The sequence below is a fragment of the Myxine glutinosa genome, chromosome 5, assembly GCF_964187855.1.
Source record: "Myxine glutinosa chromosome 5, kmMyxGlut1.1, whole genome shotgun sequence".
Classification (NCBI taxonomy): Eukaryota; Metazoa; Chordata; class Myxini; order Myxiniformes; family Myxinidae; genus Myxine; species Myxine glutinosa.
The window spans coordinates 153,837,927-153,851,705 of NC_136265.1; the positions used below are offsets into that span (position 1 = coordinate 153,837,927).

At 47.1% G+C, this 13,779-nt stretch overlaps 2 protein-coding genes across 2 annotated transcripts in view; one reads left to right on the forward strand and one right to left on the reverse strand.

Annotated features, from left to right (window-relative positions):
• The window catches only part of LOC137416859 (phosphofurin acidic cluster sorting protein 2), a 984,123-nt gene that overhangs the window by 168,791 nt on the left and 801,553 nt on the right, over positions 1-13,779 (reverse strand). The gene's annotated exons all lie outside the window — the stretch shown is intronic.
• EXD2 (exonuclease 3'-5' domain containing 2) overlaps positions 1-13,779 on the forward strand; it is a 115,549-nt gene that overhangs the window by 12,090 nt on the left and 89,680 nt on the right. Inside the window, 3 exon segments of the mRNA XM_078778897.1 lie at positions 4,185-4,575; positions 12,245-12,478; positions 12,480-12,571. Coding sequence (XP_078635023.1) covers positions 4,225-4,575; positions 12,245-12,478; positions 12,480-12,571 — 677 coding nt within the window. The 5' untranslated portion in view covers positions 4,185-4,224.

Here is a 13,779-nt window from a genome sequence, read left to right on the forward strand (position 1 = left end):
ATTATACAATTAATCAATCAATTAGTGTACACCTCTCCCTCCCAATGCAGCCTCAATGAGCTGCACTGCGGTATTGCCGGGCGCCAGAGGTGCCCCGGCAATGCCGCGCTGCAGCATATTTAATTATTTGGCATGGGGCGGTGTACTTTGAATGTATTTGTACTTGTTTGTTTTCTTTCTTGGTTGTCCGGGCGATATCTCAGCCATCCTTTGAGCTAGGAAGCTGAAATTTCGGCACAGTAGTGAGCAAGTCCTTTGTCAAATACGGTATTTTTTGTTTTTTGAATAATCAATTAATTGAGGAGTTATTTAATTATTAGCGTTTAATTAAGTACTTATTTAATTAATTAAATTTCATTTCTCTTCTGACCATTATTAACTCAGGCACCTTTTGAGTTAGGAAGCTGATATTTGGACATGCCAATGACCAGGTGATTTGGCTGCAAAGGATATTTTTGATTTATTAATTAATCAATTAATCGATTAATTATTTAATTATTCGATTAATGACAAAAAAAATTTTTTTTTTAAAGTTACAGATTCTGATGAAATAGTGGTAGTTTATGTGTTCTCTGACCAAATTGATTAATAATTTAATTTTTTTATGATTATTATTTATTTATTTTCATTATTAATCATTTATTTATTTTCTTTCTCATTTGGCCAATATCTCAGGCACCTTTTGAGCTGGGAAGCTAATATTTGGACATGAGTGACCAAGTGATGTGGCTATCAAGGATATTTTTGATTTATTGATTAATCATTTCATCTATTAAGTATTTATTGATTAATCGATTAATTATTTATTGAGTAATCAATTAATTATTTAATTTTTTATAAATGACTTATTTAATTAAATTTCTAAAAGATACATCTTCGGATGAAGCACTAGTGGTTTAGTTATGCGATTAGCCAATTGATTATGAAAATATTTTGTGATAATCTTTTATTGATTTTAATTATACAATTAATCATTTCAATTAGTGTACACCTCCCCCTCCCAAAGCAGCCTCAATGAGCTGCACTGCGGTACTGCCGGGCGCCGGAGGCGCCCCGGCAATGCCGCGCTGCAGTATATTTAATTATTTGGCATGGGGCGGTGTACTTTGAATGTATGTGTACTTGTCTTGTTTTCTTGTTTGTCCGGGCGATATCTCAGCCACCCTTTGAGCTAGGAAGCTGAAATTTCGGCACAATAGTGAGCAAGTACTTTGTCAAAAACGGTAATTTTTGTTTTTTGATTAATCAATTAATTGATGAGTTATTTAATTATTAGCGATTAATTAAGTACTTATACATTTACTTTCTCTTCTGACCATTATCTCAGGCACCTTTTGAGTTAGGAAGCTGATATTTGGACATGCCAATGACCAAGTGATTTGGCTACAAAGGCTATTTTTGATTTATTGATTCATCAATTAATTGATTCATTATTTGATTAATGACAAATATATATATATATTTTTAATTACCGATTCGGATGAAATGGTGGTGGTTTATGTATTCTATTAGCCAATTGATTAACTATTAATTTTTTAAAATGATTATTTATTTATTTTCATTATTAATCATTTATTTATTTTCTTTCTCATCTGGGCAATATCTCAGGCACCTTTTGAGCTAGGAAGCTAATATTTTGACATAACAGTGACCAGGTGATGTGGCCATAAAGGATATTGTAGATTTATTGTATAATCATTTAATTATTTAATTTTTTATTAATGACTTATTTAATTAAATTTCTAAAACGTACATCTTCGGATGAAGCACTAGTGGTTTAGTTATGCTATTGGGCCATTCCATGTCAAATCATCAAAGAATCTGCCGTCATCTCTCAGATTTTTGTAAAACTTTGGGAACCAATTGGGACCCATGAAAAACGGCAAGAACTCAAATATTTTTGCTAACAGCCTCTTAATTAGTGAGATACAGACTAACGAACTTTGGACTAATTAGCGCGACGTCGCGAATTCAAATGGCCATATCTCTAAAAGTATAACACCTAGAGAGCTGGTTTTGGTGTAATTTTAAAGGTATTTTCATGCCCTATGAATTTGTCTGGGCAACATTTTCCTACCTCCAACCACAAAAAAGTTATCACAAAATATAAACTTCAATTGTGAATCCCCAAAAAATGTATCCTTCAAATTTCCTCAAATTCATCCCAGAGGTACCTTATGATGTCAAGAAGCTTCCACATAAATTTTGTGATGGGCACTCCAATAGTTTCTGAGATATGAGCAATAATGTACATGTACGTATGGCATATAGGTTCGAAAATCAGCATTTGAAATGTATTATACAATCATTCTAACCTAGCCATGACAGGGAACACAGGGAACAACCATCACTTGCTTTGAAGTATCATATACTTTCATTTTCAACTGGGCCTGAGGGGAATTCTCATCTGGGGAATTCCAACTGGGATTTCCCATGTGGGTAATTCGAGGTGATGCAACTTTCACAGTCTAAGATCCCCAGGGAAAGTCCAAGTTGGCTTAGTGTAATGCTTAGGCCTGCCACCAACAGAAATTGGCAGTTCACTTCTGAAGGAGCTGCAGAAAAATGACGACTGCCAAGGAAAAGTTCATCTTGAAGCAGAAATCCTGCTGCAATCCCTTTGGAGCTCATGAAAAACCAAAGTCGTCTGGCTTGAGAGCTGTTAGCCAAAAAGCCATAGCCGCTCATCCAAGCCTCAAACTGCAAAGTGCACAGAAAATCTGTACCCAGTGTCGTAAGAAACTGGCAAAAAGACAACCAGGTGTGGTAGAGACTCAGAGTGAAATACCATTACCAGTGACCAGCAGTGCTATTAGCAGTAGTGAGGACAATGATGGTGGAGGTGAATCACCAATACCAGGCAGTTCAGGGGAGTTTGAATTTCATTCTCCTGAAATGGAACTGAATACACTGAATGAGTCTTTGGGATTGATTGGAGAATCACCTATTCCAAAAAAGAGACTTGCTGCAGATAAATATGTGAAATCCAAAACCAAGAAAATCGGTGACACTGTGAAGAAAAAATTGGAAATCGCGACAGGATTACAGTGGATTATGATGGTCACTGGTGGGTTGCATGTGTCATGGAACATACCCCAGAGAGGCATGAGGTGGATATTAAGTTCCTCCATCCACATGGACCATCCCCATCATATACATTTCCGGAACCAGCAGACCCTCTCACTATTGACTACCAGGATGTGCTTACTACTGTTGAACCAACCACTGCAACTGGAAGGACATATTGTATTTCCAAGAAAGAAACAAGTGCTGCTGTTGCTGCATTGAAGAGGAAATTGAAAGCCTAAGTCAGGTTAGTGAACACTGTGTACTTGAACTCACTTATTGATTGTATAATACATTACAAATGCTGATTTTCGAACCTATATGCCATACGTACATGTACATTATTGCTCATATCTCAGAAACTATTGGAGTGCCCATCACAAAATTTATGTGGAAGCTTCTTGACATCATAAGGTACCTCTGGGATGAATTTGAGGAAATTTGAAGGATACATTGTTTGGGGATTCACAATTGAAGTTTATATTTTGTGATAACTTTTTTGTGGTTGGAGGTAGGAAAATGTTGCCCAGACAAATTCATAGGGCATGAAAATACCTTTAAAATGACACCAAAACCAGCTCTCTAGGTGTTATACTTTTAGAGATATGGCCATTTGAATTCGCGACGTCGCGCTAATTAGTCCAAAGTTCGTTAGTCTGTATCTCACTAATTAAGAGGCTGTTAGCAAAAATATTTGAGTTCTTGCCGTTTTTCATGGGTCCCAATTGGTTCCCAAAGTTTTACAAAAATCTGAGAGATGACGGCAGATTCTTTGATGATTTGACATGGAATGGCCCTATTAGCCAATTGATTAAGAAAATATTTTATGATAATCTTTTATTGATTTTAATTATGGAATTAATCAATCAATTATTGTACACCTCTCCCTCCCAACGCAGTCTCTATGAGCTGCACTGCCCGGCGCCCCGGCAATGCCGTGCTGTAGGATATTTAATTATTTGGCATGGGGGCGGTGTACTTTGAATGTATCTGTACTTGTTTTTTTTTCTTTTTTTACGGACACTTAGGTTTTTTTTTTTACATACATTTTCATTTCCGGATGGTTTCTCTTGTTATAAATAATGTTATGAATTTGCTCTTTGCTTTCAATACCCCAGCTTTCCCTGGAGGACGTTGCTGATTCTGAATGAGGCTGCCATGTGGGTTGTTTTGTGTGTCCCACGGCTGCCATTGTTCATCACCACATTGAGTGCTGCAGCTGGGTTTCTTTATCTGTGGAGCTTTCTTCGCTCCAGGCAGAAGAAGAACCAAGCTGTGCAGAACCTGAAAGTATCTTGGGCAGTTCCAGGTGTAGAAACACAAACTGTTCAGCCTGGTGTGGAGTTTGGCCAAGACTTTAAACTGTGCTCGTCTGTTGAAGCCCTGGAATTTATTAAAACCTCTGCAGTGCTTGTAAACTCTGTCAAGGATTGGGAGATTGCTCTGGCAAAGCTGCATCAAGAACTTGATGCGTCACAGCAAAGAGTGTTGGGAATAGATTGTGAATGGGTATGTAGATGCACAGCAGCGCTGGGTTGGGTATGTTGTGTGCAGTTTATCCTGTGTCTTCCATGGCTCTTCCCATTTGTTCCTTGCTCACCATCCAATGATCCCAAAACTACTTGTAAGGTTACTGCACAAAGTTACTTAGACATTGGTTCGCGATAGACATTGGCTCTTTATTATAAAGAGCCCGTCATTATGGGTCGGGACGGGAGGAAGAGGAAGCAGGACTTGGGGCACTGCTGTGAAACGCACAAACACTTACACAGGCACTTTGTGAATTTTATATATGGTGATAGAGTCAGAAATATAATAGTATAATTTGCACAACAGGCAGAATTTCGCAGGAGAGTTCGACATGACACTGGGAGACGTTTAACAGGCAACGGACTTTATTGCGACATCATGGACGCCACTGTTGCAAACATCCGCAGTGTTTTCTATTAATGTTTATTTTACCTATCCTTAAACTGTATCTATCCTCTATGTTGCCTCTTCTTTTACCTACCGCCTTTTAACCCCTAACCAATGACCAACACTATCCCTGAGAATGAAGACTTTTTTTGGTTTTAATGCAGCACTATAGTAAATATTGTTATGTCAGGGGGGTGGGGGGGGGGGGGGGTAAAGGAATATCTAGGGCCAGGTAGATCTGTACAGGTAGGTATTCGACTGTCGCGATAAGGAATCAACCTTGTAATAAGTTCTATGTTCTTAGGCGGTTTGTCGGGGTAAGAGTATACCTGTGAACATACAAGGATGTTCGTGTGTTAAATAGTTGTAGGGAATAAGATAACACCCCTGTGTGTCAGACCTGGTAATCATTCCTTTGTCCCTTATGGCAATGCACACATATAAACACTTAGATAGGTCCTTAGTGCATACATTAATTAGTTCCCTTCCCTTACAATGACTTTGGAAGAAGACTGGCAGGAAGCCAGATCGGGGCACCACCGGATGGCCGCCGCCAGCCGCACCACCAGCTGGCCTAGCAACATCGTGTGAGATGAGCTATAACCATGCCCAGGACGACTGTGATTGGTTGGCGCGGAAGGCGTGAACCTGGAACCAATCAGGGCGGAAGGCGCGACGAGGTTCGGCAAACAGCGGGAAGCTACGAGGCCCTGGTTGGTGGCGCGCCAATACTGACGTCACAGGGAAGGTTACAAAGGGACGCGCTGGACTCTCTCTCTCTCTCTCTCTCTCTCTCTCTCTCTTGGACTCTGTGCGCAGGACCCCTTCGTATTGGAGATCTCTCTGTGCTTGAAGCTCTTGCTCTTCTTGTCCCTGGTCTTCATGGGCTCTTCCTTCTTGCATGCTGCAGCTGTGGAATGTTGAAGTGTGAGTGAGTGTGAGTCACTGCAATGTGAGTCGGACCTTGGTGCTTCGTGCTGGGTGACGGTTCGTCGTGGTGCTTGGAGCGGGATCCGGTGCAGTTGGTACTGGAGCGAGGGACCTCGTGGTGTGCCGCGGAGCGAGTCACATCGAGGCCGGGTGGAGCGTGCGAGCGAGGAGGCTGAGGTTTCTTCGTGCTCGGAGCTTGGAGCCGCATTGGACGGTGGACACGACTACAGACAAAGATAAGACGCACCACATTTCCCCGGTACACGACGGACATTTATTTTATTAATTCATTTTCCCCTGTCTCGTATTTGGAAGTCGGTGTGTGGTATCCAAATTTAGGATCATTATTTATTTACCATCGCGGTCCTTGTTCTCGGGTTCCGTTTAATAAATCATTGTTTTAGTACATTTTACCCCGGATTCCCGTTTTGAGTTGATTCCCCTGCAGGATCGGAGCTGCCGTTGGTTCGCTCTCGGTAAGCGCTTCCACCTCTTCCTCTTCACTTCTTATTTCCGCGGTTGATAGCAAAATCCGTATTTGGTCGTCGCCTCAGTTAAAGCCGTTCTGGTCATCCGCGGTCCCTGGTGTTAACCTTTAGGGATTCGCACCACAACTGTTGTCAAGGAGTGGGATAGAACCCCGTAATAAATTTGGTGTCAAGAGTGTGGAGAATGTGGAAACAATTTTTTTGTTGTTGGAGGCGATAAACTTGCATCGTCGATCGGTGCGTGGGACACGAACAGGGCGTCAGTTAAAATTTAAATTTTATTCCTGTTGTAAAATCCACGCGGAAAAGCGACCTCTTCCTCACGGATGGAAGAGGTGAGCAATATGGAAGAAAGGATGGAAGGTGCGTTGAGCCTTCGAAGTGAGTTGGAAGTAGATGGGGTAGAGAGCAGGAATGGAACTTACCCCGCCGTAGGGACGTCCCCGTACCCGAGCAGCCATGGGATCGATTATTTAGGAAGATTGAAGGAATGGAGGAGAAAATAAATAACATGAGGGAAATAAATAGCAAAATGGATGCTCAGAGTGAGCAGATGAAGGGAATGAAAGGGGAATTGAAGGACGAAATGAAGGGAATGAAAGGGGAATTGAAGGGAGACATGAGGCGAATGATTAACAAAATGGATGCTCGGAGTGAGCGAGTGGAAAACAAAATTGAAGGACGGACGAAGGAATTGAAGGAAGAACTAAAGAATGGTGCCGATGGGGCCCAGGAGGAGCCAAGGGTGGCAGAATTCGAATCGGCATGGGGGGTGGGGGGGAGCCAAATTGGGAATTGCACCGGGAATGGCAATTGAAGGAAATGGGGAAGGTTGGGAAGGAAGTTTACAGGTAAATGGAGGATGTTTCCCACATCGTGGCCTGGAGGTTTATCGGGGCCGGGTGGATGCCCCAACACATCAACAGGGGGATGAATTTGAATCCTTGTAGCACCAGGGCCGTGGTGCAGAGCAAGAGGGGATAACATTATTGGGGTCCGAGTAATGGAGCCGGACCATGTATTTATTGATCCAGGCCTGTGGGGGGCAAAAATGATTTGTAATGGTGATGAAAATGATTTGATCCAGCGGCTGGAGACCTGTGACAGTCCCATGGAGGACAAGTTTGATCAGGCCCAAAGGAGTTGGGGTGATGAGGTGAGTCGGTCCGAGGAGGAGGTTGAGGTGACCGAGGGGACCCTCACCATACACCGCAATTTGGCAACGGAGGCTCCGAAATTGAATACCCAGTTGGGGAGTGTGTTGGCTCCGGGCTGGATTTGGACATTGGAGGATCGGGAGATCGAGCCTCAGACTATTTGGTCCCCGTAGGGAATTTGGAGCAGCTGCGGGGCGGGGCAGAACAACCTGAGGGAGTTGCTACCTGTATCTGCGGTTTGGCACAGGTGGTAAAATTTATTAAAAGGAAAATGACATTTAAATGGGAATTTGATTTGGAGTAGCCATGGAGGGAGTTGGTCCTCGGGCTGTGGAATGTGGACCAGGAGAGGTCATTGGGGATAAAAGTTGCTCCTTTCAAAAATTGGGAATGCCAGCCAGCTGGGGGGCTGTGCTGGCGAGATTTGGACGTGGGGTCTAGCCATGGGTGTCATGGTATGACCTGGGCCCCACGGGGGGGGGTCTGGTGGAGTATGGCGTCCCTTGTCCAGCGGGGCGCCGCCAAAGCGAGTGGCTCGGGCTGGCAGGGTCACCGGACCCTGGTGGGGGTTAAGACCTCCAGGGGGTCCGAGGTGGTTTCTCAAGCCTTGGATGGCATTTATTGAGGATCACTAGGGGGAGGTGTTGTGGGTCGCGCTTTGGTGGTGGCACCGCGGATGGCCAACTTGGGCCTGATGTGGTGAATGCCTGGGCATGTGGCCTGGCACCCTCTCCCTGAGACTTTGGGACAGCCAGCATGTGTTGACCTGCCATGCTGTGTTGGTCTATGGGCGCGGGTCGAACCGAATGGACAGGGATGGACATAGCCTGCCGGACAACCATTCGGGCATCTGTGGAACGTGATGGTGTGAGTGACCTTCCACCGATGTTCCATTATGATTTATGGACTCTCGGTTTGGGAAGAGAGCCATGGGTTTGTTGAATGGGAAGTTGTAAAGTGCCGAGCATATGGGCCATGCTCGGCTGGCATGTGTATGGAGAAGCACCCTTCTTTGGTGAGTTTAGTAAAATGTGAAAAATGTTTGGCATGGTTAATCTAAGGTTAGATGCAAATTTAAGGGTGAATTTTGAAATGGCATGGTGGATACTGAGAGCAGTCACCATTATTGATCCAGGTGTGTAGACCAAAGTGTTGGAGGCTGTGATAAAATTGATAGGTGAGCAGGACACAGCCTTCAACTGGTTGCGGGGGTGATTGCGCCAATATTTGGGACGCGGGGTTATGGAGATGTAGTTGTGTAGTCTGAGGGTCAACGTGGTGCTGTGTGTGTCCAAGGTGTGTGGACCATGTCTTCTGGGTGGGTCTCCTGGTGGAGCATGGCTGTCGACTGGACCTTGGTGTGGTCAAGTGTGGGTGGGCACTGGGGGGCTGCAGTTCTGTGGATTGGGGACGAGGGCGGCGTAGGTGACGTGAGGGGAATGCCACGCACTGCGACCGTCTCCCCCAGGGCCGAGGTTGTGCGTGCGGTAGTGGTTGTTGGCAGCAGGTGCTCACCACATTGGCCAGCTGGGGCTGGTGCAGCCGTGTTCCTTGCAGAGGGGCCGAAGGATGGATGGTGGGTCGCACCCTTATGGACACTCATGGGCCATGTTGGCGTTTCGACTGCTCACCTTGTCCCGATGACCGTTGCACAGTAGAGGTGCGGAGCTGTCGTAGCCACATGTAGTTGTGTAGTGATAATCACCGTTCGATGCGGATCCACATACCTGCCAGTATAGTGGGGACAAAAGTGAAATTTGGTGGAATTTGGTCGGCTCAAAGGTAAATTTTGGGATTTTGTGGGTGGATGGCACTTTTGGACCTGACCAACCGGAAAATACCTGTACATCAAGGTAGGGGTAAGGCCTTGATGGTTACTGTCCCAGGCTTCGGGACTTGCTTATGTGAATTGGGGACATGTAATTTGGAGTTGGGAGGCGGGTGCAAGTGATGACATGGCCGGTTAGGGGGATGGAATGTGTGCCACAGAGTCTTGTGGGTGGCGTTTGTTTTTGTGTTGTGGTTATGTGTTTTTATGTGGTCGTGGAGAATGGAAATATGAGTGTAGTAATTATTGCGAGTTTTGAAATGTGCTTGTGGAAATCTAATGGTAAAATGTGAACCGGGGATTTCACAAAGGCAGGCCATGGCAACTCTTGTAACATCTTTTTGGTACCATCTTCTCTGAAATGTGTTGAGAATGAATGGCAGCGGGGGAGGAAATGTGTTTTGGGATCTTGTGGGTGGGGAAGGTGTGTGTGTGCCCGCAGGTACAGATCAAGCTCTGAGGAGCGATGCCTGCGGCCCCCCCTCTGCGGCAATTACCCCTGGCAGCCGGTGGTATCTGGAAATTGGAGCTCGTCGGTGGAGGGTCTGTTTGGGCGCCGTGGGGTAAAGGAGACTCCCGGCGACCCGTGGAGCTGCGCGGAAGCAGGAAGCAACGGAGCCTGGTGTGTGGAGACCCTCACCAGCGGGGTAACGGCGAAAAGGGCTGTTTGGCTGTCACGGGGCCAAGAGGTAAAGGGGGTGGGGGGGGGGGGGCAAATAACTTGTAAGTCGGTTGACTTGTGTTTGGGACCGCGGGCACCACAGTCTGAAGCGCCCCCACCATCTTACTTGTGCGGTACCTCCCCGCTGCCAAGTTGAGAAATGCCCACACGAATGACATCAATGCCATGGTCCTGCAGGGGGGTGAAATACGTGCTTGTAATGATTTTGTATGTGATGACTTATGGAATGTGTATGAGTGGTTAAGGGGTTGTGTTGTACGAATGTGGGCGAAAACCACTGAGTCATGTCACTCACCTGTAACACCTGGACAGGGCCCGTGGAAATTTAGGGGTGCATTGGGATGGCCCCACAGGTAAGGTTGCGTCTTGAGGCATCCACCGGGGGACGCGGTCTGGAGACTGGGGTTGTACAAATGTTTAGAGTTTTGGAAGTTTTGAATTTTTGAATAAGGATAAGTTTGTGGTTAAGTTAGTTTTGTGTGTTGTTTGTTTCCTCCCTCCGCAGGAACAACAAATGAAATCATTGTACCTATTTGCATGATTGTTAAGGGGATTAGCTTGTTAAGGAGGATAGGTAAATAGCTCTGGCTCACTTACCACAGCCCTCCTGCTTTATTTCATAGGCTAATTAAGTGTGAGACAGTAAGTGTTAAGACTGGAATGGTAGCGCCTGCAGTGAACCTAGCAGGAGCTATGGTTCCGGGGGGGGGGGGAGGGGGGGGGGGGGAGATGGACTGTGTTATGCCGGGGAGGTAAAGGAATATCTAGGGGCCAGGTAGATCTGTATAGGTAGTTATTCGACTGTCGCGATAGGGAATCAACCTTGTAATAAGTTCTATGTTTTTAGGCGGTTTGTCGGGGTAAGAGTATACCTGTGAACATACAAGGATGTTCGTGTGTTAAATAGTTGTAGGGAATAAGATAACACCCCTGTGTGTCAGACCTGGTAATCATTCCTTTGTCCCTTATGGCAACGCACACATATAAACGCTTAGATAGGTCCTTAGTGCATACATTAATTAGTTCCCTTCCCTTACAATGACTTTGGAAGAAGACCGGCAGGAAGCCAGATCGGGGCACCGCCGGATGGCCACCGCAAGCCGCACCACCAGCTGGCCTAGCAACATCGCGTGAGACGAGCTATAACCACGCCCAGGAGGACTGTGATTGGTTGGCGTGGAAGGCGCGAACCTGGAACCAATCAGGGCGGAAGACGCGACGAGGTTCGGCAAATGGTGGGAAGCTACGAGGCCCTGGTTGGTGGCGCGCCAAGACTGACGTCACAGGAAAGGTTACAAATGGACGCGCTGGACGACATTTTGTCCCTCTCTCTCTCTCTCTCTCTCTCTTGGACTCTGCGCGCTGGACCCCTTTGTATTTGGAGATCTCTCTGTGCTTGAAGCTCTTGCTCTTCTTGTCCCTGGTCTTCATTGGCTCTTCCTTCTTGCGTGCTGGACCTTCGTGCTTCATGCTGGGTGACGGTTCGTCGTGGTGCTTGGAGCGGGATCCAGTGCAGTTGGGACTGGAGCGAGGGACCTCGTGCTGTGCCGCAGAGCGAGTCGCATCGAGGCCGGGTGGAGCGTGCGAGCGAGGAGGCTGAGGTTTCGTCGTGCTCGGAGCTTGGAGCTGTGTTGGATGGCGGACAAGACTACAGACAAGATAAGAAGCACCACATTTCCCCGGTACACGACGGACATTAATTTTATTAATTCATTTTCCCCTGTCTCGTATTTGGAAGTCGGTGTGTGGGATCCCAATTTAGGATCATTATTTATTTACCGTCGTGGTCCTTGTTCTCGGGTTCCGTTTAATAAATCATTGTTTTAGTACATTTTACCCCGGATTCCCGTTTTGAGTTATGTCCCCTGCAGGATCGGAGCTGCCGTTGGTTCGCTCTCGGTAAGCGCTTCTGCCTCTTCCTCTTCACGTCTTCTTCCCGCAGTTGACAGCAAAATCCGTATTTGGTCGTCGCCTCAGTTAAAGACGTTCTGGTCATCCGCGGTCCCTGGTGTTAACCTTGAGGGATTCGCATGACAATATATACTCTAAGTCCTGATTCGTCTTCCTCCTGTCCACATGGATGGTTCCTTTGCTCGTTTTGATTAACATGGAGAGGTTATATTTAAGTCCTTGTGATGCAATATGTGAAATTGAAATTAATGTTCTGTTTGTGTAGGTTTCTCACTATGGGTGGACAAGTCCTGTGTCATTGCTGCAGATTGCGGGACCACGAGGCTTCTGTATCATAGTTCGACTACCACATATCAAAAATGATCTCGTGCCATCTGATGATGGCATACCATCTGGCAATTTGCCACTGGACATGACACCTGGCAGTGAGCGTGCAGTTAGCGGCTCACTTCCCGAATCCCTGCATCACCTCCTCGGAGATGGCACTGTGCTGAAGACAGGGAGTGGGCGTGTGGGAGGATGCTGCCAGGCTGGAAAGAGACTATGGGCTCATGGTGGCAGGCTGCGTGGACCTTCGGCATGTTGCAGTGAGGTGTGGAACCTATAGACAGAATGGTGTGGTTAGAAATGGAAAGAGAAAAGATCAAGGTCACTTTGTAATTATGTTCCAGGATTTAGTCTAATTCCAGCAAAAATGCTGTTGTATCTTACCTGCAAAGTTTGATAAAACTATAGGGTTCAGAGAACACATTACCCCACGCTGTCTTTAGAAACAAAAAGTACATGTGTGGAGTCTACAAGCGGCAAGTTTGATAAGTCGAGATGACGTAAAATGTTGTAATATTTTGTCCAAGTACTGCTAAACACAAGGGTTTTTAAATAATTGAATTGATATATGTGGGAAAATTACATGCCCAGACCAGTAATCAAACCCAGATCCTCCGGAAAACCGTACCAGTACTCTGCCATCTGAGCTATCTGGGTGACCATGACTGAGCATGCAATTTTCCAACACATGGAATTGCCATTCTCTTTCCGTCAATGCTTCCGGGGCTGCCCAAATCGCTCAGATAGCAGAGCACTGGTGCGCTTCTCCAGAGGACTTGGGTTCGATTCCTGGTCTGGGCATGTAATTTTCCCACGTATATAAATTTAATTACTTGTAATCCTGTTCATTAAGGTTTTTAAGTGCCAAAAAGTCGATTTATCCTCAAGTCTCCCCCCTCCCGCACTGTCTCCCCCCCCTCCCGCGCTGGTCTCCCCCCTCCCGCGCTGTCTCCCCCTCCCGCGCTGTCTCCCCCTCCCGCGCTGTCTCCCCCCTCCCGCGCTGTCTCCCCCTCCCGCGCTGTCTCCCCCCTCCGCGCTGTCTCCCCCTCCCGCGCTGTCTCCCCCCTCCCGCGCTGTCTCCCCCTCCGCGCTGTCTCCCCCCTCCCGCGCTGTCTCCCCCCTCCCGCGCTGTCTCCCCCCCTCCCGCGCTGTCTCCCCCCTCCCGCGCTGTCTCCCCCCTCCGCGCTGTCTCCCCCCTCCCGCGCTGTCTCCCCCCTCCCGCGCTGTCTCCCCCTCCCGCGCTGTCTCCCCCTCCCGCGCTGTCTCCCCCCTCCCGCGCTGTCTCCCCCCTCCCGCGCTGTCTCCCCCTCCCGCGCTGTCTCCCCCCTCCCGCGCTGTCTCCCCCCTCCCGCGCTGTCTCCCCCCTCCCGCGCTGTCTCCCCCCTCCCGCGCTGTCTCCCCCTCCCGCGCTGTCTCCCCCCTCCCGCGCTGTCTCCCCCCTCCCGCGCTGTCTCCCCCCTCCCGCGCTGTCTC